General features: G+C 40.5%; 1 protein-coding gene across 1 annotated transcript in view; it reads left to right on the top strand.

Annotated features, from left to right (window-relative positions):
- Positions 1–388: 388 nt before the first annotated feature.
- The window catches only part of stau2 (staufen double-stranded RNA binding protein 2), a 79,308-nt gene continuing 52,568 nt past the window's right edge, over positions 389–27,128 (top strand). The window contains exons 1-7 of the mRNA XM_058636261.1: positions 389–460; positions 2,542–2,749; positions 3,262–3,392; positions 4,055–4,214; positions 4,986–5,121; positions 17,940–18,099; positions 22,458–22,565. Of these exons, the coding sequence (XP_058492244.1) occupies positions 2,551–2,749; positions 3,262–3,392; positions 4,055–4,214; positions 4,986–5,121; positions 17,940–18,099; positions 22,458–22,565 (894 nt within the window). The 5' untranslated portion in view covers positions 389–460; positions 2,542–2,550. The remainder of the gene's footprint in view (positions 461–2,541; positions 2,750–3,261; positions 3,393–4,054; positions 4,215–4,985; positions 5,122–17,939; positions 18,100–22,457; positions 22,566–27,128) is intronic.

The raw sequence follows: 27,128 nt of genomic DNA, 5'->3' as shown, positions 1-27,128 counted from the left end.
GAATTGTGAGCTCGGAGTCACAATTATTTGTTTTTTTGCAAACTGCTACGATTAAAATAAAGATATCTTTATTCTAATCCGCGACATAAGTTGACTCTTTAGAGAAAATATGTCTAAAAAGAGACGTTTTGTTGCCGAATCAAAGTTTACATTGCAAGCTCCGAGGAAGCGCACTGGGAATGAACCATTCATTACGCCGCGGGGGTCAGTGATTCATTCAAAATTAACCCCAAACTGTATTGACGGCAGGGTAGTTTATTTGGAAATAATACAAAAATCACACTCGACAACCAGACAAAATGTTACAAGTGAGCTTCGGAACTGACAAGAAATTTCCTCTAATATGGCAATTTTTCATTTTCTACCCTGACAAATTACGTGGTCCGTTCCCTCCTCTATCCAGTTCTCTTTAGTGTTTGCCAATGTTGGAGGTGTAACTGGGGTCTGGCCCTGGACAAAGGTAACGAAATACCCCATAATATTTGTCCATGTGTTGTCAGACAATCTCGGGATTATTTGTTACGCTGTCGCCAGGCCGTGTATTATATCCTTGGAGTGAAATTCCTCTCACTTTCGTGGAAGATGGGGCGTTAGGAAGATGCTAGCAAGAGGGGTGCTCGGCCGATCAGCCATGATGAGCTTTAACCGGCTAAACTAGCGTAACTGGAGGTGGCTATGTGCTGTGTAACCAACGGTAGACATGACAGTGACATATTCGTGACAGCACGCTTGTTTACCATTTCTGTTGGTTTGCTTTAAGGGGCTGACAGTTGTGGGAAATGATGTTTCTCCTCGTTGGTAACGTTAGCTTCCGGCTAAGCTGGGCATAGTCGAAGCTGTAATGAAGATTCGGGGGTTGTAGACAGCTCTGTAGCCCTGTCAGTCTGCCCCCAACGTAGCACCACATTCGTATTTAAGTGTGCAGTAGTTTGGTACATAATGCACCAGTGTAACTATAGCTCTGAATGTGTGCACGTCCTCGTTCGTGTCCTCAGTCTGCCCCAACGTAGAATCACATTCATATTTGCGAAAAGCAGGATTGTGACCCCGAGAACATCAGGGACATGCGAGGTGCACTGGAGAAACACACGGATATCACTTACACTATGATGTGCTCACATGCGCCGTGGAAAACGTGCATATCTTGTGCTCATATCAATGCTAGTTTAGTTACATTAGTCCATTGAAGTCAGATGTATTAAATTGTAGCTGTAGGCATGTTCTTAATACACAACGTTTGATGTCAACCAAGTAGTTGTCAAGGTTTGTGATTAAAGAGATTTTATCAGTATCAGACAACACACATAAAACTGTGTGTTGTCTGCATAACAATGGTACAATGTGTCTTGTTTTTAAAGATGGGACATAATGGAAAGAAGATATATTGACAGTGATTGTGGGACTAATATTGACCCTTGAGTATTCCACTCTAATATGGAATCCTGAATAACAATTCAGGTAGAAGTCGAGCCATGGCCCACAATGGAAACAGTGTAAACAACACATGAAGTTGTGATTTTACCATAATCTGTATCCAATGACGTATTATATACAATAATTTAATCTATGGCTTTTCTATTCTTGTTGTTTTGATCTTGCAGGTGTTTAATTTTGTTATCCAAGACCTAAAGTCACAGCCTCGAAGTTGCTCTATCATAAAATGTCCCAAGTGTCAGTACCCCCCCCCCCACCACCACCACCACCACCAAATGTTCATATCTGATTATTTGCACTGCCCTCTTTGGGGAATCATCAACAACAACAACAATCTTCCTCATTTCCCTTCTGTGCCTGACCTGTAATAATGTGAACCAGTAGTCAGCCCTTCTTGGCAAGATGCTGTGGTACAGTGTGTACCTTTTTAATTGAGTTGTAAGATGAAGATTGTGCAATGAAATCTTCATCATATTGAGTTAATGAAAAGCAAATGGCAGACTATTATGTTACTTACATTGCATGGCTGCAGAGCATGGCCAATTTGTAATTGTGTTCACAAAAAAATGCACGTGTATAAAAAGATAAAGAATTGAATGTGATTTATTGACTTTTACCCGATTGTTAGGCTCTCTGTTGTTCATACTAACATGTAGGCCTATGTACCTCTCTGTAGTCTCGAATATAATGTGATTGGGTGTCCATTGTCTTGTTCAGGCTGCTATCTCAGGGGTTCTTGATTTTTTTTCTGGGGAGCTCAGCAGCAGTAACATGAGCAAAGTGCCTTCAAATAAAGCTCCATTGTCTGGGTGTATTAGCTGACGGTGGATCAGAATGTGAGATAGGCCTGTGCTGATCAGTTTGAAGTTCTCCAGTCCTTGCCCACAGAAATCTGACAAATGTCAGCCAGTGGCTTGAACTAAGCTAGTGCATGTTGTGTAGACAAATGTTTAATCCCTAATAATGGAGTCTGTTGCCCTGTATATTGGTAAGGTAACCCAAATGTCTCACCAGTAGTGTTTCAAGAGATACAGTGACATTCTTCAAGATCAACATGCTATAAAAAAAAAAAATGTCAGCACTGTTAATTGTTTCCATTTGTTTCAGGATTAGAGCATGGCTCAAGTGAAAGTACAGACCTCAGCACCCCTGGCTGGTCCTGGCCTCTCCCCTGGAGTTCCCCCGACGGCCATGGCCAGCCCAGGATCCCTGGGTCTGCAGCCCTCCGTTAACGGCACAGGCCCGGCCCCCACACCCGCCTGCCCTGCTCCTGCAGTCGGATATGGGGACGCCCCTGTGTCATCCACATCGCCAGGTAGACTGAATGGTTTCCCTTCCCTTTTGCAAAATATTTATTATTATTGTCAGTGATTTCTTCTTCAAATTATACACTACTTATTTTCTCTTTCTTTGCGTGTGGCACATGCACCACGACAGAGTAAATGTTTCAGTATTGCTACCATGCATTCTACAATTATTGCATACAACTCTTATCAACATAATTGTTTTACAAGATGATTCTGATATTGATTCAAGCCATAAAGTGCATGACAAGAATGGACTGGAGAAACATTTTGAATTGTACCAGAATGTGTAACTATGTCTCCAAAAAATTAATAAAAAGACAAGAATATGTATGTCCATTCAATGTTTGATTGTTTCTCTATTTCAAATTATTAAAATGTCCTTGTTGATAAGATGACAAAATGAAGAGTAATCCAACACCTTTCAAGCCAATTTATACAAAAAAGTAATTTATTTGTATGCGTTTCTAGTACTATAACAATGCAGGTTAGTGTATCATGTCTTCTGCTGTGCTCTTTTTAGGTCCACCCCAGGAGAACATGGCAAACCCTAAAGAGAAAACTCCAATGTGTTTGGTGAATGAGTTAGCCCGTTTCAATAGGATCCAACCACAGTACAAGCTCCTCAATGAGAGAGGCCCTGCACATGCTAAGGTGAGTAATTGGGACCTTATGGCACGTTTCCACTGAATGTAGCGGTTTGTACAGTAAAGTACGTATTTTTTTGCGTTTCCATGCCCCCAACCGTTCCATTTATCGATACTCTTCCCTTAGGGTTACAAGGGTAATGGTAGGGTACGGGTAGTGTTTAATGCCCACAGTCTTTTCTCAAAGCTTGACGTCTTGTGGAGACAAATGGCCACAAACCGAGCAAAAAAAAAAAAGCTGTTGGACGTCCTGCATTCCGTCCGTTGTGTTGTCTGTTGTGTCGAGTTCAATGTTGTTTGTTGGTGGTGCACGGGTATGACGGTCACGCGACGTATCTCGCTGACAAAACGTACCAGTACCATACTGTACCAAACCGACTGTACCATGATGGAAATGTGGCTTATCAATAGTTTTATGTGTGTGGAATTAAAACATAAATCTCAGTCTTCCTTGAAGAACATGTTCAGTTGTAGATAAGAATTAACAGTAGCCGTTTTATGTTCTCCAATGTCATGTGTGATGGAGTATGTGTTTAAACTTTTTTTTAATAGTTTTATAAAGGAGAATGAATCATGCAGAGTACATCTATGTATAAGTACTCCAGTGGGATGGCAGTAAAATAGTTGTTGCTGTTGCATACTGTCTCTCTTTGGCTGTCACTGTTTCAGATCTTCACAGTGCAGCTGACTCTTGGGGAGCAGGTGTGGGAGGCGGAGGGCACCAGCATTAAAAAGGCCCAGCACTCCACAGCCGCCAAAGCACTGGCCGAGAGCGTCCTTCCTCGGCCAGCGCCCCGCTCTCCTAAAGTGGACATCAACAGTAACCCCGGTATTTAAATCACAACAAAATTTAATTTTGAAGTATGACCTGGAATCTCCAAAAAATAATTTAAGAAAACTGCTCAGTTGTGCATTAACTAAACTGTTTAATATTTAAATATTGTATTTATTGTAAATAATCTATAATCTGAGCTGGATAAGTAACCAAAATGTAAAATTTCCTTTGCAAGTAAATGTATGTAGGAGCTACAGGTATTATTGAAATAGTGAATATCTGATTGGAGGGAGATGGGCACTAGAGAGAGATTCTCTTGATCTGTCGGGTGTCAGTGCTCTAATGGGCACAAGCCAAAAGTCACTTCAGTGTTTTGCAGTGGGTTGTCAGTGTTTCTCAATTGAAAGTATGATCATACAGTTAAGTGTTGAATGGTGCTTGAGCTACCTTTCTGTCTTTAATATTAATGAATTGAAAAAATCCATGATCAGAATCGACTCTCTAAATAAAGCTTAAGTGCAGAGTTGTGTTTTATCTCTGGTTAATAGATATATAAGATATAGTCTTAATGGGATGAAGAAAGTCCTTTCATAGCTTATGCGTCATTAACAGGGAGCTTTGGGATTTGGGATCAAAAATCTTTAATCAAGAGCACAGACACGCACTCATTTTCAGTTAAAATGTCATTGTGTATGTTGTAAAACTAGTGAATTGGTGCATCTGTGTTTATATCAGTCATATTTGTTGGATGCTGATGCAGCATCATTACTCTGCACAGTATATTTCATTTAGTATTTTTCATAATTCTCATAATTTCTCTCACAGGCAGTATAACACCCACAGTGGAGCTGAATGGTCTGGCCATGAAGAGAGGAGAGCCGGCTATATACAGGCCTTTGGATCCTAAGCCGATGCCCAACTATAGAGCGAACTACAACTTTAGAGGAATGTTCAACCAAAGGTGAGCTGGCTAACTACTTAGTATTCCCAAACATAGTCCTGAAACACCAGTCTCTCATTGTCTGATGACGATTGTTGATCATTTTGAGGAATTATTATGTAATCCCACTGGCTCAGATTTGCGTCACTTGTGAATTTTATTAGGGCATGTTGACATGTAGGGTGACCTGTCATAAAAACCAGGAAGTAAAAGACACGATGCAATGTTTAGGTGTGAATAGGCAAACTCTGGAACATCGCCAACCAAGGAGGGATGACAAAATGAAAAGTACACATCAGGAAATGCAAACTATGCTCCTCTTTGCTCTGCGTGTAGATAAAGGCATAAATAATGGGTCTGTTATGTGACAAAGGTAAAAGAGTGCACTGTTCCCAAGAAGATGGCAAAAACAAGTGTTCCTCAAGGAATCAGTGCATCTTCCACCAGATGGCAGTGTTTCCTCATTTAAAAAATCATCAGCACTGGTTTTGTAAGGTGATGGAGCACCCATTTTGTATTGTTAATTTAGGAATGTAGTTAATTTTTGTATCTTTTATACATGAAGACATCTGCTGTGTTAAACAGTACTTGGTAACTCAGTATAAACAGAGTTATCATTTTAAAAACATATAAACATAACATATGAAGTATATATGTCTGTTTTGCCGTTTATATAAACTTTGGCTCCCTAAATTCCTATGGTAAGGTATTCTGATGCCAAATGTTTGGAATTTAATTTTGAAATGTGAACACATTGCCAGAAAATGCCCGTGATTCAGTTGCAGTGTTGGGTAACTGAGTCTAGTCAGCAGACAGTCAAGCATCTGGCTCACATCTTCCACTATTTGATCCATGCAAGAACAAACAGGGGGTGAAAGACAAACGTCTGTGGGCGTTTTTAGTAGAAAATCTGTTTTCCAGCAAGTCTGTCAATGTCATATGTCACAGTGATGGGTTTCTAAGAGACAGGCAGTATTTGTGTTCCTCATGGTCTGTGTTGTTTTCTTACGCTACTCTGTAAACGTGGGGGTGGTGCGTGTCCCTGAAACATAGAAATGACTTGGAGAGTATATATTATCCCAAGGTCATTTATGTTTTCATGGGGTCTCTTTCTTTCAGTGTGGTCAAGCCCTGTGTTAATGAAAGCGAGACCTTGTGGATATGAATTCTCTTCATCAGATGACTAAATATGTGGTGGAGTGACGGGCCATGTCCACAATAAGTCACCTTAATGATGCTGCAGCGAAACGAAGGTTTCCATATGCCCATGTCCTTTGTGATCATTCATGATCTGGAGTCATGTTGATGGAAAATCTCACCATTAAAAGGGTAACCTGGCTCTGATCCATCAGCACTCTAATCACCACCAAGACCAGTATTGATTAATTCAGAAAGTACCCTGATGCGAAAATATGGCGATAATATGAAATGTGCATTTATCAGCGTCTTAATGAATCTTATTTATGGCGAGGGGCCCGTGCATAATTCTTTTCCATCCAACTGGACATCTAAATCATTAATTTGCCTCTGTCATTTTACAGTCATAACCATGCCTTTGTTCACTCTCAAATTCTTACTTAGAATGATGTCTTTTTTTTAGCTGATTAGCCACTTAAATGTAGGGTTGGAGATCCTGGAAAAACTGTTCGAGCAGGCTACGTTTTGAAAAGTCCAAGCCCCTTTATTCAGACTTTCCTCCAAAGCTATGCCTCCAGTGCACATGAACATGCAACACACACAGATTCACGAGCTCTGCGCAGCATCGATAACTCTCTGTACTTTTTGGTGATGCTAACTTTTTTTTGGATACTTGTTAGAATGTCAACATGAAAAACACGCTCAAAAAAGATCACAAAGACTTTCAGCTTTCAGTTGTTGCCACCATTCAGAAGTTCACTCTGGTCTTGGATCACTCTGCGTCAGCCTTTCCCCAAAAAAACGTCTTTCGTTTGTCACCAACACTTGTTGGCACTTTTTCTGCTATAATGTTGCTGCAACTGTCTCGTGTCTCGTGTCTGTTCAGTATGATTGGATGGTGTTTTTACAGGCCTGTCTGTTCCAAAGGTGACTGACATTTTTCATTTTTGTGATGCATGAATTAATTCGTAATAATCGGGGTGGATTTTACAATACAGTCGAAAACGCTCCAGAAAAGGATCTCCCACCCTACCTTTAAATGCTATGATACATTTTATGGAAATTCCGTCACTGAATCAGGAAAATATTTGTGTTATCAAGAAATGTGGTTACATCAATACTCATCCCATGGACAATCCCCGATTCCTATGTTATCAGTGGAGCACCTGATTCCAATGAGTCATACTGGGCTCCTTCAGTGTAGAAGTCTGTGGCGCTCCCAGTTTTCCTCCTGCTGCTCTGATCCCAAGGGAGCGGGGGTGCCGGCATCCTGCATTCTCTCAGAGTTAGAATTTGGATAAGACTTGCCCTGTTGTAGAAAAGTACAGACTGAAGCCACCCACCTTCTCCCCACCCTCATTTGGTTATGACACTAACCTTATGTCAGCTGAAAGAAGAGTGGGCTGAATGACTGGGGATGCTTTGCTTCTGTGACATTTCCTTCTCTGATGATGTTCAGATACTGAGCTGCTCTGTACTGCATTGACTGAAGGAAATTCAAAGGAAGACGCATGGATGCAAACATGGAGTAAAATAGCCAATGCAAAATATGAATGCAGCAGCTGGTGTTTGACCGGAGAGGCAGTCGGTATAATGATTTTTATCAGAGTATGTATAATTTCAAAACGTTTTGCACCTGGATCAACAAATAACATTACTAGATACCCATATACACTGGTTTTCCCCCGGAAATGTGGTTTAGGGGTTAACCACATACAAGCCTTTTTATCACTGCTCCTATCAACCTTGTTTTCACCCAAGCACACCGCTGTTTATGGTGTAAAGCCAATACATTTGAATACTGACAGATATTTCTCCTATAAGCTGATGGAAACATGCTGGCGCTGCTGGTGAGATTTGTTACACAGCTGGTGTAGTCAAGGAAGTTATACAGGCTTAAAAGAAAAACAATCTGGGAATTTATTACCTGTTACAGCTACAGATTTTTAATGTTGTCTGCATGTTTCTTTGTACTGTATTATTACCAGAAGCAAAATAACTAATTCCAACTTCAAGGGAAAGCAGTAAAAACATACAACAACAAATGTTGGACAGTAAATACATAGATTATGTCAGTAACATCAAACACTGAACTGAGCTTTTCAGTAGAGCACATAGATGACACATTTCTTCTGTGTTCTAGACGTGCCTTGTGGCTAAATGGCAGTGTCCTTGTAAAATCAATGAAAACCTTACATATGTGTGCCTTAGTGACACAGTGTCTGTGTTGTTGGAAACAAAGAGTTGCAATAGAAAGATCCTCATCCTGGAAAAATGAATACCCCTTTCATGCCTGCAAGACGTCGTAATAACATCACATGGCAAAACTGTAGCTCAGACACAAAGGAGGCATGCACACACACACACACACAGGTGTACTTTGTCATCCACATCTCTAATTGAGACAACCTGAAAAGACAAATCTGCCCATGAGCGTTTTCTATATTCAACATTTCCTCTCATCTCTTCCTATGTGGAGCTATCAGATATCCTCTGAGGTCCTTTTCACGCACACGGTCTCCTTTTTCCTCCTCACTGTCTCCCACTCAAGTTTATTATATAGTTTTTTTTTTATAGCTCACAAGCCTGTTCAGCTTTACAGTCACATGTAGCCTAATCGGGACACTGTGTGCTCTTTCTTCCTCTCTGGCATTCCACAGATATGGTCTATCTTATCGACTTCATCGTCATTAATGCACTAAAACAAAACTGGTCTGCCAAAGCCCACAAGGTAGATACTTCAGAGGAAACCCTTTCATGACATTTTTTATTTTTATTTTTTTTTTTTTAACCCACCAAATATGTGCATAGATCAGTGAATCAGATGCATTCACTCAGACGGTGTATAAATGTCCGTGGGCGACATGCCGTCCTCGAGAATTATCTGCCCTAATTGTACAAATGGACGTAAACTCATAAAGTGGTGTTTTATTGAGGAGTCTGGGGTGGAGTAGTGGATACAAGTCCAACATAAACAAATGCTTGGAATGATTTGTACTCAACAGACTCGGTGACACAGAAGTCTGGTCTCTCCTTTCATCTCCACTCCGAGTAGAGTTTGGAGTTTGTGTATCCCCGTCTGTCCTCCTCTCCTTCTCTTTCCTTGATGTACTGAATGTAAGAAAGAACCTGAGACCACTGTTCACGAAGCAGGTTAGAAGCACCTTTGCGGTAATGCTGCCTCTCTCTGTGTGTTTGGCACGGTGAGGTAGGCGGCTAAGTGCGCTTATGAATACACACCACTTGTTCCTTACTTTACTTGTGTCTTTTCCCAGGAAATTGGACCCTTCTTTTGCTGCAGTACTCAAAGTGATTTGTCTTACCTCCTGGGTAGCTGAGCTGTAAATGGCCGTGCAAAGGAAATGTTCACTGTTCGTTGAGAGGTTTCTTAGGTTTAAAGACTTCACCACTGTTTGATGTGCATTATTAACATTTTTACAGAAAATGTGTACAGGCAGCACTTTTATTAAATTCCTCCCCTGTATCAGCATGTCATTCACTTGCACAGTACACAGATTATAATGCAAAAATAACTCCTTTCAAATAAAGGTCCCATATTTAAAGTCTGCATAAGTAAAAGTATAAAAGCACACTTGAAGTGTAAATTGGTTACACACATGTCACATGTCTTCAAATGAAACTAAATTCAGCATTTAAGTGAAAGTGCTTTATTACACACCACCACTGCACACATTGTGCGTCGTCATTATAGGATACAGATGCATAAAACACAACTCTGGCCAATACAAGAAGTTTCCTGCTTCATATTAGAGGCCCTTATGAAAAACAGCCTGTATCAGTAAACACTCTTTTCCAGTCCAGTTTTTACGTCCAACTGCATCCCAAGTGTTTGTGTGCGTCTTCTTTCCCCCTCTCATTACCTTTAATTTTGATGAGGACAGGTTTTCTTTCCTGGAGAAACATATTCTTGAGACTTGAACACATTTTTGGGCTCCCATCGTTCGTCATCTTTCATCAATCATTCGCTCTCCTGTGGTTGGATGCGTCACTGGGAGACGTGACGAGGAATACAGAAATCTACAATTTTAGATTTGTTTACTTTAATTTAATTCACACCAGCAGTAGACATACTGTGGGATTTTGCAAATGTACCTCTCAGGCTTCTGTTAAGTGAAGAGCTGCCGCTCTTTGGTGGTCCTAGCTGCTTAGAGCAAGGCAAAAGAATCTGTGTTTCACATCCTGTAATTGGTCCTGTGTTGCTTTCTCAGCACACGCAAACCACACGGTAGTTTTTTTTTAAAAAAAGGAGGAAAATAGAAGAAAGAATCTCACATCTTTGAGTTTGAACTGATTGTTCTCACCTGTCTGAATGACTCAAACTAAAGAGGTGAATTGAATTTGGCCACTCTTAGTTATAAGTTAGTTAACCAATACATGCTACTCAAGATAATTGTCGTAATTTGATTCACTCAAGCGCAAATGCTAATTACTGCTTTTATTTTAAAGGGTAGTTGCCAACTAGGAAGAACTATGTCAAAATATAGTTTATGTTGCTCCTGGAGATGTTAGTTTGGGAAAATAATTTGCATGCAAATTGGCTTTCAGTGAAACCAAGTCAGAACAAATAACACATTTTTATTCCCTTCATAAAATGTATTCATTCATAATAATGGTGAACATAAAAGAGCAGGTTAACAATATTGTTGACGAGGACCTCAGGCACAGGCAGGATTTTTTTAAATGGATGCCAAAGCGCACGAGGGTTAAGTTTTTCTGTCACATAAATGCACATGTGATTGATGTGCACTGGGTTATTTGTAAAAACTAGTGGAGTTTTTTAGACAGGTGATTTCTTAATACTCGCACAGTAAAATCAAGATTTATCTTTTCCCCAGTAAGACGTGCATTTATTTCAGTAGCATAGCACCTGTCAGTTATGGAAACGGTACCTGATGTACCACTGTGACTCTGCAGTTAAGTAGGACAGAGGGGCTCGGGTAGCTTTACACAGGGCATGACTTCTTGTGAGTCGGGCATGGAAGGACGGCAACCGAGACACTGATTACAGAGCTCTCGCACAAAGAGACCTTTAATCTCTTGTTCAAAACTGAAACCACAACAAACAGTAGAAACAAGGAGCACCGCCAGGCAAGATTGGTCAGTTTAATCAAAATAAGTTATGAAACCTCTGTTAAATGCACAATCCTCTTGTCGGCACTGATATGAGTCATCCATATGAGACACCGGTTGTCTGCACAACAGGCACAACAGACACAGCAGTATATTTCATCACACTGGAGGGAAATGATGGAGTAAATGTGTTGCCCCCATGACAAACTTAAATGAAAAACCTACACAGTGTCAGGTTATTGCACTGTAGAGTGAGTATTATTAGAGGCCTATGAATTACTTTACACTGAACTGGTTCATGTGTTGTTAATACAGTTGTGAAGCATCACCACAAGGTTCACAGTCTTGTTCTCCTTACAGTGATGGTTAGATTTGAACCATGTTAGTTCATAGTTTAGGCACTTTCGTTGTATCCAATTGTGCATGCCAGATTTATATACATGACTGTTGACACTGTAAAGGCTCTTGGTGTGTCTATGATCCAATGGTGTAGCTGTCATGGTCTTCCCACTGGAATAAAGCTACCAAAAGTGAGTTAATCTGAAACGAGCTACATTTTGATGGTCTTCGATCTCTTTCAACTCTCAGACAAAATTCCACTGATTTTATGATGAAATCATGAAACAAAAGAGTCCAACACAGTCCCCTAGATACCTGGTAAAACAAAGTACTGTAGTTGCGTTTTGTTGAGTTTTCACCATTATTGTCATATAAGAACAAAGTTTAGGCTTTTTGATTCAATTGTATGGTGGCTCAGAGAGTCCAAAATGTTGGAAAGGTCTACTGATTATATTTGTCTATACATTTATTTGGACATTAGTGGTTTTCTGTGTCATGTACAAGGGCTGCCAAAATATTATTTAACAAGCATTTACAGCCAAAAGAATAATTTTATTTTAGAACCACGACTCAGCTGTCACACAGCTGTTTCGTCCTTGTGGATTAGAGGTTTCTATCCATAGATGTTTTCCAAACAATTGCAAACAACCCCCCCCCCCCCAACACCACGACAGTTTGTGTTTCGAGCATTTTGATTGCTCGACTAAACGGAGCGATTTCTCACACTATTCCGCAGTTTCTACGTTAGCTGTTGCGTGAGGCAGAATGGAAGAGAAGTAATCAATGATAGACACAAGGAAAGAAGTATGGAAGTTGGGAGGGAGGGAAAACAAGGGAAAAAAAATTCTGGCAGGAGATCGGAAGAAAGTGCAGCTGCTGAAGTTTGAGTCTGTCCAAGTTTTTGCCTTCCAAATTTTTGTCACCCTGTGCAGAGCTCTGTGTGTGTTTATGTCTGTGTAATGGTGGTTTAATGCAAACAGCTATTTGTGTTTTGTGTGTGGCCTGTAGATTCTTGGTGGTCAAGTTCAGTTATGCTGGAAAGATGAAGTGGGACAATATTCTCTCTCTGTCTCTCTGTCTCTCTGTCTCTCTGTCTCTCTCTGTCTCTCTGTCATGTTATTTGTCTGTGTTTAATTTGCGTCATTTTTACTTTCTGCTTTTTTGAAGTAGAAAACAAGTTTAAATTACTTAAAGAAGTAGCATGGGGTAAAAGTGGTAATTAACATTTGGGGAGGTTTACACCGTTGAATGCAGAACTAATAAGGATATCGCAGTTTTTGTTTTGTAGGGTTAAATTAAGCTTAACTGGTTATCTGTACAATCACTATTTCTTGATGATTACATGAAAATAAAGTATATGTAAATGGTGCATCCAAACTTTATCTTGAGTGGATGGCCTAAAAAATGAATAAAAAGTTATTCATGGTTGTGCATAATTTTAGTAGTATTTTTTTCTGGAGAGGTGCAACAAAAACACCCATATTGTCAGTACCATCTCACAACCGATTTTGAAGTCCATTATCATCAGTCCAAGTTAGATGTCTTGCTGCAGATGATGATGCTTTGTTGCTTTTTGCAAGGCATCATTTTGATACGTAGGGATTTCATCTGATATGCCAAAATGTATTTACACTGGTTGCTTCTGAAGCTTGATTTGACCCATTTCATTGGATAGTGTGTAGGCACCATAACACGTGTTGCCAAGTATAAACTGACGACCAAAGCTTGATTGTTTAATATTTAATGACTAATCTAATGGGTGATATATGTGACTTCCTCTTGTGTTTCTAACAATAACCACTGTTGACTCTTCTGATTAATGGTGGCATTCTTTTCTGAGAACAGCTGAGATTGATGTGTTCTCATGGACAAAATGGCAGCTTTACGACTAAAAGGAAGCGCTGCATTTGGTTTTGATTGCCGCAGTCTTCACAGGTTTGCCAGCTGAAGCAGCTGAATATTTCATGGCTCCCTGTGCACATCCATCTGCAACTGGTCAACGGTATTATGTGTTTAATTACAGACCCCATATTTTTTAATTTGCTTCCGTGGAGCTATGCAGTCTCTAGCACCACTTTGCGTTTGTGCAACTTGTATTTTTATTTATGCGTGTCTTGAAAGCGTCTTCATTTGGCATCGACGCCAACAAACGGCTGGACTGCACTTGTGTTTTCCCCACAGTGTCACGCGCAACTGCAGTTTGAGACCGTGCTAAATTGTTTCGCAAGTATTCTGCCTCAAAACACATGATCTACCTGACATCACTTAGTGTAATGTAATTAACTTGAGTCATATGAAAAGCGGTGGATGTGTTGGTACCTGGAATGTAAATTTTAGAGACTTGTTTAGAAACAAGTGTGATTCATGCAGGCATTTAGAAAAAAAAGAGTAAGTGGTCTCTAGCTGAAATGTCATGGTGTCATTTATAGTAATAATTGTAAAACCATATCTCCAGTGTCGCAGTGGGATTTAGTGTGGGCTGAAAAACGCCTTTGAATGATTAAGATGAAATAGTAACCTTAACAAACATCATAAAGCGCTGCAGGGTGAGCTTGTGCCTTCAAAGTCTAATTCATTACGCGTTGGTAAATACTGATGTGTTATCATTTGATTGAGTTCTGGCATCAGGTGTTTTTTTTTCCTCTGCCTCGCTCTGTCACTCATGCTTGAGTCATACCATATTCACACACACGTCATCACAGAGACATGGTGTGTTTTTCTTTGTCAATTATTCTCTTTCCCTTTCAGCAGCCTCTACACCCACCCTACAGGTGTCCTGGTCTGGTTCCCTCTCTGTAGTAATAATAATAACAATAATAATAATTGATAACATAGAACAGGCCGACCCAGCCAGCATGTGCTGATTCTTGTGCTGGCCACAGCGTGCTGACGTGATTCCCCTGCCTTTTTTCTTTTCTGCATGATTTTGATGTGTGTGCGTTTGCTCGTCTGTGCTCTTGGCTGACTTTCTTGTGTGTAAGCCACTACTTTCCCACGTTGTGGAATAGGGTCCCCCACAGGCCTCCCACCACGCCCCCCCTCCCCTCTACTGCTTTACTTTCCTTTTTCTCTCTCCTTTGCTCGCTCTCTCTTTCTTTCTTATCCCTCTCTCTCTTCCTCTCTGCACCTGTACTCAGCTCTCCAGTCCCAGCTGCTCTCATCTCGGCTCGGCGCTGTTGGCTGAAGCCTGTGTTGCACTTGGCATGTCCTCTGAGACCCTGGGGCCACACTTGACGTGCGAGGGCCAGGCAGGCCCCCGCCCAGGGAAGGCTCCTGTGGCCAGGAGGAGCTGAGAGCAGACGGATGAGAGGAGAGCTGTGGGCTGGAGAAAGACCTGCTGGAATCCTGGGAGTAAAACGCTGACTCATTGTTAGGCAAGGGATTGGGGGAAGAGATGTTGGGAAAGGGAACATGGGAGATGTTCGAAGCAATGACGTGTAGTTAAAAGTTATCTGGTAAGATAACTGTTTCCCAGTATTTCATGGAAAAAATTCTAAAAATGTCTGTGAGTAATCTCAGACACTCACAATAGAGAGGAAAACTTGGATCTTATTCATGCCACAGTTTCTGTCGGTTATGATGACACTGTATTTTTAAAGTACATAGTGTGAATGTGATAACATTCTTGTATAATTAGGGCAGTTAATGTAAAAACACGGTAAATTGTCTGTATTTACAGTATGAAGCACTTTTCTAGTCTCGACCATCAAAACTTGTTTGCTATTCTCTGCTATACACCACATTTATCTGCCATGCTTTTTTTGCCCCACAAATCATCATGTAGACTAGCAGAGCTGGGAATAGAACCCTTGCCCTACAATTTAACCCCCCCCCCCAAAAAAAAAGAAAACGATTCTCCCAAATGTTACGTACCACTCTTGACGGACCACTGTTATGCACCACTGTCCCTTTCCGTTTAGATACATGTCAAACTGACTGATTGACATGCGTTCATTTTGGAACATTTACTTTTTTGAAAAAGAAATGTATCATTCAGTTTTGTTCCAAGGAGGAACAGGAAATTTAAATTATTGATATTATCAAATCGTAATCAATCTTGATCTCAATACAACACCCAAGTATCAAAATATAGTTGAAATGTGACAAAAGCATGTCACTCTAGCCCTAATTACTACACTGGATCATAAGCTACCTAAGTACCTGCATTTGTTGAAGGTAAATAATGAGAAATGTTTCCTGATTTCCAGATCTCATCTATCAAATTGAAACCTACATTGTTATTATTGCTCCAGATTATGAAAACAAGATCCATGTTATAACAAATCTTAACAATTATGTAACCTTTGATCCTATTGCCCAACAGTGCTGTTGCCCAATTCAACCTTTCATGAAAGTTTTAGTGAAATTTAAAACTACATTCATTGTGAAAATTGTCCGTAGTGACTTATTTTTTTATTCCCCATGAGATCAGTAGTTATCTCTCTGTCCACCAGACTGAAATATTTTGAGGTCTGGATGAATTACCATGAAATTGTGACATTCGTTATCCCTAGATGAAGCATCCTACTGACTCAGATATTCCATTTTTCGTGCTACACCTTTTGGATTTGATGAATATTTGATTCAGATATCTGGGCTGCTTTAATATAAACTCAAATGACATGGTGATCCCTGAGTTTTCATAAATTCCCTTTAGCAGGTCAAAGGTATTAACTTATCCAATGTAATAACTCAGTGCTTCGTAGATGGATGGTTCTGCGTCAGTGAATACCAAAGACTTTGGTAATCCGGTGATTTTTCCTCCACCATGAGGTTCATATTTGTGGTTTTCTGTAAAATGTCTCTCTAACTTTTAGATGGGCTGTCATTTAGTGCACACATCGACATCCTCCTCACGATGATGTCAACTTCTTAGGTCAAAATTTATGCAATATGTTAGTTTATTACCGTATCCTTGCAAACCTGAAGACATCTGTATTTTGTCCCAATTAAGAAATAGTCTAATTGCGACATCCTAAACAGTGATAAACATTATACCTGCTGAATGTTAGCATGCTGCTATTGTTATTGAGAACATGTTAGCATGCTGACGTAAGCTTACATCTTAAAGCACTGGTTTATAGCCTCACAAGGCCACTAGCCTGGCTGCTATCCAGGGACACAATTGACTAAATAACTCATAACACATGAGCTCAGTCAATAAATATATTGACATACACACGGGGGAGCATTATAGTCTTGAAACATATCAAGAAGTGATGGTTGGGGCTGCTGTTGAATGTGTTGCTAGGACTTGAGATCCTTTCGTTTAATGATGTGCATGTGTGTGCTTGGTTGTGAAAGAAACTGGGAGAAAGTTTCAATCATACTGGGTTCCCCAAATTCCCACACGCACTCAGTCAAATTTTAAGTCTCACATCTCACAGCTGTTTTAGGATGTTAGGCTGGTGTAGCCTAAAATGATAGATACTGTATGCATACACAGAGATAGATGTTGGTTTCAGTTTTCTTCATAGGGTTCACTATTGATTCATTCTCTCATTAAAAGCTTTATGCCTGCACCAAATGTGAAAATATTGTAAACATTCTGGCACCAGGCTATAGTCAGGACTATTTTCCATAGATCTAAGCTGCTGCTATCCATTTGTGTCTACCACATATGGCGACTTTAAGTCCCTTTGAGTATAATTGTATACTGGCAAAGAAGAAAGCCGACAGGGAGACGGATATGAAAAACTTTGGAGTCCCCTCTCCTCTTGCTAGCGTTCCCACTATTTCTCTTTCCTTGTCCCAGATTCTGCAGACATTCTCAGCCATTCTCCCCCTGACCCAGGAGGGGGTATCACACACGCGGACTTGCAGACCTCTAAATCTCCTCTGTGACAGCCCAGTCCCGCTCTGTCATGACCTAAAGAAAGAAAGGAAAATCTATGTCCAAAGCCAGAAGAAAGAGGAAGGGATATATGTCCCTGTGCTTTGTTAGGCATCCCTAAGCTGAGATTCAATAGCAAGACATTACTCAAGTGGTTCGCCAACACGCTATTGTGAAGTAATTGACCCTGATGAAGTGATGGGCCTTTAATTTGGGAACGCAGTAAATGGTGTGAATTGATACCTTGGCTCTTAACGTGGTGCCTCCCCTTTCTTGCGTTTCATCTGTTTTTATGTCGGATACAAACGTGCAGTTGAGGTGGTACACAAATTCATCCTTTAATGTTCCTTAACTCCTCCATTTTGGTGTATGATGTAAACAGTTTTTCATGACAAATATTCCCCTCTCCCTTTTGTTGTTGTTGTTCTGTTCATTCTAGGTACCATTATCCTGTTCCTAAGATCTTTTATGTGCAACTGTCTGTGGGGAGTCATGAGTTTATTGGCGAGGGACGCACTCGCCAAGCAGCAAGACACAATGCTGCCACGAAGGCCCTGCAAGCCCTGCGCAATGAACCAATTCCAGAACGGCCACCACAGGTAAACACATATTAAGCTTACAATGGCACGTTATAACCAGTTCGATTTTTCACGCACACTTAATGACTTATTCTCTGGGAAGTTCCCTCTACTACTTTCAGTATCACTGTAAAATTATGTCATGCCTGTGTAGACATATTATTTCCTTGTTGACGGATTAAGATAAAGAGTAAGAACTTCAAACTGTGGAGGGCAGTATTACACCTCTCAGTGTACAGCCTGCTTGAAATTAGAAGACGGGGATTTAGCCATTTGGCATTTTTCTTTTACCATTTTAAGTCACCATTGTGTTGTGCATTGTGAATTTCCCTTACTTAGTTGCACATAAGTACATCAGAAATATACATGTGATTTACACTGAGTCATTCCATTCCAATTTGATAGTTTGTCATTCATTTGCTTATAATGCTTGTATAATAGTTCTTTCCACACAAATAGTTCTCCTTTCATTTCGACAATCACGTGTGCGGCCTGTGACATTTTTCACCCCAGATGACACTCTGTATTCTGTCTCTGTATTGACCCCATCCAAAGTGAACACTCTCCCCATAATGAAATGTCAGGATTTGTGCCACCGATCTATTGATGCTCTCTCTGTGGAGGCTCAAAGAGTGTTACGTATTTTTGTTTTCTGCAGCCACTAAGACTAATTCAAAACCAGCTTTAATCAAATTTAATCCAAATCCACCCATCTCTAATTCCTCTAATGTATGATTTAAGCCCTGCAATCTTCTTAGTTTTAGTTCGCACCTGTTAAGAATGTATTATCTACTCCTCTTTTTTTTTTTTTTTTACAGCCTACTCCCAATGTCACTGTACCTTTCCAGAGTTTCCCCTCAGGCATAGCTACTAACTGTTGTTATCACCCCCCGCCGGAAATCAAATTACCCCATATCCTCAACGCCTGGCATTGCTGATGGTTATTCAAAACGCCTTGGCTCCTCTCACTTGCCTGACTCGCTGTCTTGTGGCGTCGGCCTCCATAAATGAGCTCTTTGTTTGCCGATGCTTCTGAGTCTTGCTTTACAACTTGAAGCGCACTGTGTCTACAGTATATGTCTGTCAGTATGAGTCCACATGAGTGTGTGTGTGTGTGTGTGTGTGTGTGTGTGTGTGTGTGTGCGCGCTCCTCCTACCCACACCCTCAGGCTGCAGGTGTTCTGTTTCACCATATGCTGTCAAACCTTTTATTTTAAGGAAGACCACAGGTAAATATCAGTGACGCTTTAATTAGAGTGTTTATACACAGGTTAAGCAACCCTATGTAACCCTAGGAAACTCAAAAGCAACATCTCTAACTTTAAAGGTCTTTGGGTGATACCAAAATAATGAAACCGCTGACATAATTGTAAATTTGGTGCAAGTGGGTTTAGGTGCTGGTGATACCAAATTCAAAACACATAATGCTAAACAAGTAAATTTGTAGTCTTGCGGAAAACAATTTTTTTGTGGATAAATGTGACGATGTAGTTAGATCTGGGAAATTATTCTTCTAATAATTTCTAGCATTAGAGGATTTCTCTTTTCACTTCTTCTTCCAATAATTGAGCAATTATTCCCTTTTTTGAATAAACTTACTATTCTCATAATGTTCCCTCCATCAGGACTTCCTCCTTCCTATTCTTTGATATGTTTTCCCCATATATTGACATCATTTTCCCATGAGTATAGATGTTAAGTTGAGGCATTCTCTTCGCCCACAGTTATTGTCCATTCAAAAGCTCCTTCGGGGTGAGTGTTCATGTCTGTGAGCATCATATGCAGACTTCTCAAAGATCTCTGCAAGTGTGTGAAGTTGTGACCCATTTAAAGAGCTTTTAAACTCAAATGAGCTTTCAGACATTTGAGTTTTGGGTCCTTGATTTTGAGGGAATCTGGCTCAAAGTACTTGAAACAGCCCTGAAATTAATGAAAGAGTGTTTACGAACCCCAAGCTCTGCGCAGTACATCCATGAGAAGAGGCAGCGCCATCTGTCTTTGTCACTGCAAGGTTGACGATCTACTTGCCCATTCAAATTTAAACATTAATGCTCATGCACATGCAGGCACTCGTGCCCAGCGGCTTCATAATGCAGCCTTGAGAGGGGATTCACAGTATTATTAACCATGTTTATCAAGAGTGCTGGATACGGATTGAAAACCTCAAACATGCTAAAATGGTAGAGAATTGGATGAGAGCATTGAAGCCCTTTGGACTAATTCACTCTCAGGTTTCTCTCATGTCTACATACATTCATACAGTGCAGGAGGCATATAGCGAATGTCTCAGCGTACACAATACAAAGAGCATGTCTCGCCAAAGTGAAGTCTTTTCGTCACGGTGTGTTAGGGGCATCAAATGTGACTGTTTCCTGTGAAATCCAAGAGATCCCACAGTATGAATCATGCGTCGTATCGGGTCTCACAATGAGAAGAAGGAGAAGGAAAGGAGCCCAAAGGGGGAGACCACAGCCATTCAGACTTAATCAGACAAAGACCTGGACATGAGAAGATAAAGATTGAGACACTGCTCTACATTCTCATAGACAGTTGGCACTGAAAAGCCTCTTGTACGACTGATACAATCTCTATAGTGCAAACTGTTTTTTATTAGTATAGGGATAAATAGCATTACTATAATTCAAAAGCAAATAGTCATCTAAGCGTTCATGGAAATTATTATACTTGCAGATTTACTCTGTCTGATCCATATCTTAACATTTAACTTTGTAATTTAAAAACTATTAAACTGACTGAGGGCTTAGACCAGAATCAGATACTGCTGGTATTACTAAAAAAAAAAAGAAGACAAAAATAATATTTTATGCAGAAAAGAAACGCTGGTGCTTTCCCACTGATTTAAACAATCCTTTCTCAAGTTCTACAGTTTACTGCTGTGAGGGAATCATGGCTCTTTGTGTTCACAAATATTAATTCAACTATCTAGAACAGAGAGTTTGTGTACACTAATTCTCAAATTTAGTGAACCACCCTTTTTAGGAGACCTTCCTGTACACACAGAAGACCAACAGTCATGTCCAAGAATACTTAGTACTGATTCTCATATCAGATAAGAATCCGCAACTAAAATCTAGACAAGTGTCTTGTTGCAGCGGCTTGGCAGTCATCCACTGTCAATGTGTACGATTTTGAAAACTATTGGTTTTGATAAAGGCCACAGCAGTGGTTAGCGCTGTTGCCTTGCAGCAAAAAAGGAAGAAGGAACAAGTACCTTTCTGCATGGAGTTTGTGCGTGGGTTTTCTCTGGGTTCTCCAGTTTCTTTCCACAGTCCAAAACACATGCAGAGGTTAATTGAACACTCTAAATTGCCCTTGGGTATGTGGACTGAATGCTTATTCGTCTCTGTGTGTTGGCCCTGCAATGGACTGGCTCCTTTCACCCTGTGTCAGCTGGGATTGGCTCCAGTGACCCCACAACCCATATGTCTGTAGCTAAAAAAAAAAAATGATTTTTTTAAAGTAAGCATAAAAGAATCACTCATTTGCCATAATTATTGCTGCAGTCATAAAACTCAAAGACAATGTTTTGTTATTGCTCAAAATTGATCCAAAAAAAAAAAAAAATAAAATAACGGCACAAAAAGAAACATTGTAGCAAATGTTAAGCACTTGGTGTTTTCTATGACTGAATGTGGTTGGATATGTGAAGTTCTCTTGTGGGATTTGGTGTTGCGTTTGCCTGGAATACTGTTGGGAGAACACCTTGCACCTCCCTGTAGATGCACAGTGATGCCATTGCAAGATTAGTACACTATCCTTATTGTAGCTATTTCTACAAACAGAATGTTATCTGACATGCAGTGTGAGGTTGTACAGTGTCTGCTATTTTTTTCTGTTACCCATTAACTGGAAAATACCACACTGCTTCCAACAGGAACTTACTCATCTATCAGCTCTCCCTTCCATGCACCATACTGGCAATGGCACTTAAATGAGACAGAAAACCTTAGAAAAAGGTTTATCTATCAGTGCCAACATGTATTGCAGTTTTGAGTTTTGGCTGTACGCAACAATCATCCCATACCTAAATACATGTACCACCCTCCCTCTCGCTCTGTGTGTTTGTGTGTGTGTGTGTGTGTGTGTGTGTGTGTGTGTGTGTGTGTGTGTGTGTGTGTGTGTGTGTGTGTGTGTGTGTGTGTGTGTGTGTGTGTGTGTGTGTGTGTGTGAGTGAGTGTTTTCTTGCATGCAGGTCAGAGAGGGAGTGAGAAACAGTCTCTCAAAGGAAAATATGAGAAATAGTACTTAGATTTGAGTGTTACAAAACACAAGACCATTTGAACACTCATCACTTCTTTATTTGAGCAGAACAATTGGCACATCTTCTTTGACCACTATGACCTGTAATTTTTTTTCAGAGCCCAGAAGAGAAAGAGGAGGTTGAGGAAGGCACTGATGCCAACAAATCAGAGATCAGCCTGGTCTACGAAATTGCCCTCAAGAGGAACTTGTCTGTCAACTTTGAGGTGAGAAAGACCACAAAGACATCGATCAAATCCACAGTCTCAATAAGTACTATCAATTGTTATGTTTTTCCTTCAAGTGATCACATGAAAAAAAATGGTCAATGAGGATCAAACCATGCCCTAAAAGAACAGAAAATATGTGCGTAGTCATGATGCATGTCCTTGGTTTATGAAATTCCACAATGCCGTGACGACTCCTCCGGTTCTTGAAAAGAAAACAAGTGGGAAACTAAAGTAGTCACACTAATTTATCATTAACCACCATAATGAAATATGAACTGTGTAATGATGTTTCCCCAGTTTTGCTCAATTTTTGCATCAGTGAGGTTACTTATCTCAAAGTTATTGGTAAGATTACTATGTCTTGGAGCATGTGGACATTCTCATGGTGTGAAGTTCAGTGTTTCCACACTCGGATGTGGTACTCTGGTGTTAGTTCTAGTGACGTGGTTCCAGTGACTCAGCTGATAAGGTACACATTGATGTGGATCATCTAGCACTGTTATATATTTTTTTATATCTTATTTAACAAATACAGCCGTTCCCCTTAATTTGTCACTTATTTTGCTGGAAATGTTGACCCATTTTTATGCATCTCATTAAGGTGAGCCACATATTATGATGCAGTCCAATTCAGCAAGCAAGGTCACTGTATAAGGTTACCAAAGCTTTCATTCTTGTTCTCAAGTAGATCACACATGGGCTTTATATTCACACCTTGCACATTTGATGCATCAATTATAAAAAAAAAGTAATTAATTTCTGTATCCTTTAAATTAAAAGTCTGTATTTTGTGTGTTTAGTTCAATGCAGAACTATATGTTGTGGCTGTATGCTCAGTGAAACAAAAAGTATTTTACAGAATATTGTGTTGTTAAAGAGGTCTTGATCTGAGCGAGACTATCTTATTAAATAAAGTTTATATAAAGTACAGAACCAGCTGCTTAATATCAAGCGTTAAAATTACCTTAATTTCAATGTATTTATAAAAGTGCTTCCAGACGGAGAGGATCGGACTGAACGAAATTCAGTTCAGTCAGTGTTTGACCAACGTTATGCTTGCACTCTTTTGCATGTGCGGTAAATTATTCGTCACACACCTGGAGCTGACTGTGACGGGCCTGCATCCCTCCAACATTTCCTGACTGGAAGAGGTTTTCTGTTTTCTGCAGAACATGTGGCATGAATATCTTTCCCATCCCGACAGCATCTTATCCTGTGTGATCAAAAACTGACCGGGCTTTATTTTCTGAAGTTTAATGTTTAACTTTGGAAATGTATCTGTTTGGTACCGTAAATACTGTAGACTTATTATTAAAGTATTTTAAAGTAAAAAATTCTCACAGGATCGGTGATGTTCCCCCATGTTAATTGTTAAAGGATCCATAATATAAAAACAAATCTTTTGATTTTACCAGATCAAGAAGATCATCGTCTTTCTCTTACTTTTCCTTCCAACTGTTTGATTAATCCTGAGTTCAGAGGTGCAGATGTTTCATCCCCTCTTTAATTTAACTTTCTCCCCATGACTATAAATTCTGTAGGTCACTGACTTGCACTCAGGGACCTACGCTGTCTGATTCATTGGTTGATCCACGGTGGTTAAAGGCGATGAGTCGACAGACTGTTGTGACAACTGTTTATGTTCATCTGCTAGTTATTGTCTATTCATACTCGCAACTATTCCAGATTATTCACCATTTTTTCCTTTTTTTTTTATACCAGACACATAATTATGTTGAGTCAAATAACAGTAGAGAAACAATTTTTTTCATCTCCACGTCAGCATGCAGTGACCATAAGAGAAAATCCATCTAAGGCCACTGCGAGATTGGCTTGCTTGTTCAGCCATGGTGGTGTCTGTTTGATAAGCACAAAAATCTTTTTCACAGCTGTCTCTGTGAAAACCTTTTGGCAGAGGGGTAGTGACATTGATAAACTCAGTTGGAAACTTCCCAGTGTGACTGCTGCTACCTCCCACTATTTCCACTGGTTAACTGAACCACCGTGTTCAACGCTGTGGACATTGGAGTGACTCCTTCCACCATTTAAAAAAAAAAAAAAAAAAAACAACAGAAAAACATCACTGCAGCCACTGCACCCTACTTTTCTAAATCCACAAAACTCTAGTGTGTCCTCACATGACCTGCTGCGTTCATTCTCTTTGGCTTTTACCGTATCATAGCTGACTCATCCAATATTCTCTCCCTCGTTTCTCCCTCTTTTTTACTCTGCAAGGTGCCAAAAACAAGGGAGGCTCAGTTTACTCTGTGTGCCCCCTCCCTTCCTCCCCAGAATCCTTCCCTTCCACCTCTCCTACTACAGTATCACTCCCAAAAATCACACACTGGGCGGTAGCATGTTGAAGCTGAAGGGATAGGCAGATGGGGGTGAGAGGAAATTGAGACTGGAGTGGAAGTTAAGGAGAGAGACCCTTGTCACTCTGCTGACTTTTCTTGCTTATAAGAGTATAATAAGTGTTTACACAACATTGGAAAAATTAATCAGGAAAGTGGTCCACTCCTCCCTTTTACATCATCATCTTTGTTCAAAAATGCATTTGCTCATCAAAGCATGACATGGCTATCCTTCCTGGAATGGCTATTAATAATTTCAGCCTGTTTAATCTGGATTTGATGTGATTTATCTGCCATGTCATTGTCACTGTGAGCAATTAACTCCACTTTCGTTTTCACTCCTTCCAAACTGGAAGTGGGAAGCTGTGTTGTTTTTTTAAAGTCGACCACAGCCCCATTCCTCCATTCAGGCTCTGTTGTGCTTGCTGTCAGTCTGGAGGCTGGCTGTTCATTACTGCAGTCTGATGAGCAGTAAATCAGTACATTTCTTCCCCACTCTGTGTGTTTCTGTCACCATGTGTCTATATCTCCATCAACAGCTAATTTTGTCTGTCTATTCAACAAGTTATTGTTTGTGCGCCTTCAGAGTGTTTTGTTGCTTGGTTTGTTCAGCCTCTTCTCATCAGCAAGTGGACGTTTGTGATTTAAAGCAGAGCGGGGAGAAGGAAACAGTTCGATTTCCCTATTTTTGTTTATTTTCTTCTTGCTTAAGCCGTGCTCATGAAGATGTTGATTTTTGATATGCGGACATGTTTTCCATGTCTGCAGATCAGTCTCACCACATTTTCTTCTCTGCCATATCAGACTAAGCTGTGTGAAGGCCAGGCTGCAATCATCATTTCCCGCTCCTGGCATAGCATACACATTTCTCCCCCCACACACACTCCTGATGGCTCTCCAGCAGATTCATTTTTATCCTCAATCACTGTGTTGCATGCAATATGTGCTCACTCTGCCACTATGCTGTGGCTGGAGACCAAGTATGAATAACACATCGCTATGGGTCTCTTTTTGCCCATCGGGTTTATTACATTATAAGTCATTTGACAGAGTTTGGCCTCATCTTCTTCCCTGCTATGTCACTTCCTCTTAAGTGCGTCTTGTTTGATTGTTTAAGAAGAATTGGTGCACTCCCTACACCCCCAGTCAGAGTCTTCAACTTGCACGCAGTTATGCATTTAGGAATCCTACACAAAAATGTTATGGTCATCTGTCATGTGAACTCTGCTCACAGCAGCCATGTTTTCACATAATCTCATCGCTGCCCTCACTAGGGCATAACATTACTCGTGAGTCACTGCTAACGAGCGTCTGCTTTCCCATCGCTCTGCAACGATGAGGGTCGCCGCCACCCTGAGAGGCAGTTGGCTCATTTAATCCACCCATCAGGCAATATCAAACAGATGTCAGCATCAAAGAGGAACCAATCTATAAATCACAGCTTGTGTGTTGGATCGGAGGCTCCTTTTCCAAGGAGGACACAAGAAATGAGGGTCCGGGCCAAGAACCACCCATCTTACTAGAAGCAGCTTCCCTTAGGGCTTGTCCATCCACCACTCATCACAAAAGAGCCTTTCTTCCCTCTCCTAGTCCCCACCATTGTCCTACCCTGCTCCCATAGCCTCCTCTTCGGAGTACCTGAGGTCTCACATGCACATATCCTCCGTCTGCTCGGGGTATTAATGTCTCTATGAGAAGCCAAAGAGAAGGCCTCCCATGTTTGCAAGAGAAGAGATGAAGAGACAAGAGGAGAAGGTGACTGAAAAAAAACAAAACAACAACAACATTGAATTACCAAGTGTTTCCTGTGCTTAACCTGATCCTTGTCATTTGAGGGGGGGGCAGGTGTGTTTGTGTGTTTGTTTGTATGTGTGTGTGTGCGGGTGTTAGTGTATGGGTGTCAATGAATGAAAGTGTTGAAATCCCATCGGCATGGTGTAGATCCTGTATTGTCTGCCAGGAGACTGACTGCAGCTCGTCTGCCGCCATCCTAGGCCAGGAGTGTGTAACGTGTGCACGGATACACTCTTTGTATCCATACTCTTTGTTGACTGGGATCTATTAGGGCCACATCTGATCTCTCGCTTTTTGTTCGTAATTGTGTGTTTTCACTTCGAGAAAAGCACAAGTAAATCTTATCACTGCAGCAGTTACTGTTCTTTACTTGTGCAAGTTTCCTGTAAATCACCTTGAATCGAGTGTTTGA

Source organism: Solea solea, chromosome 1, assembly GCF_958295425.1.
Source record: "Solea solea chromosome 1, fSolSol10.1, whole genome shotgun sequence".
Classification (NCBI taxonomy): Eukaryota; Metazoa; Chordata; class Actinopteri; order Pleuronectiformes; family Soleidae; genus Solea; species Solea solea.
Note: the sequence above shows the minus strand (reverse complement) of the source record. Positions and strands in the feature narration are given on the sequence as shown.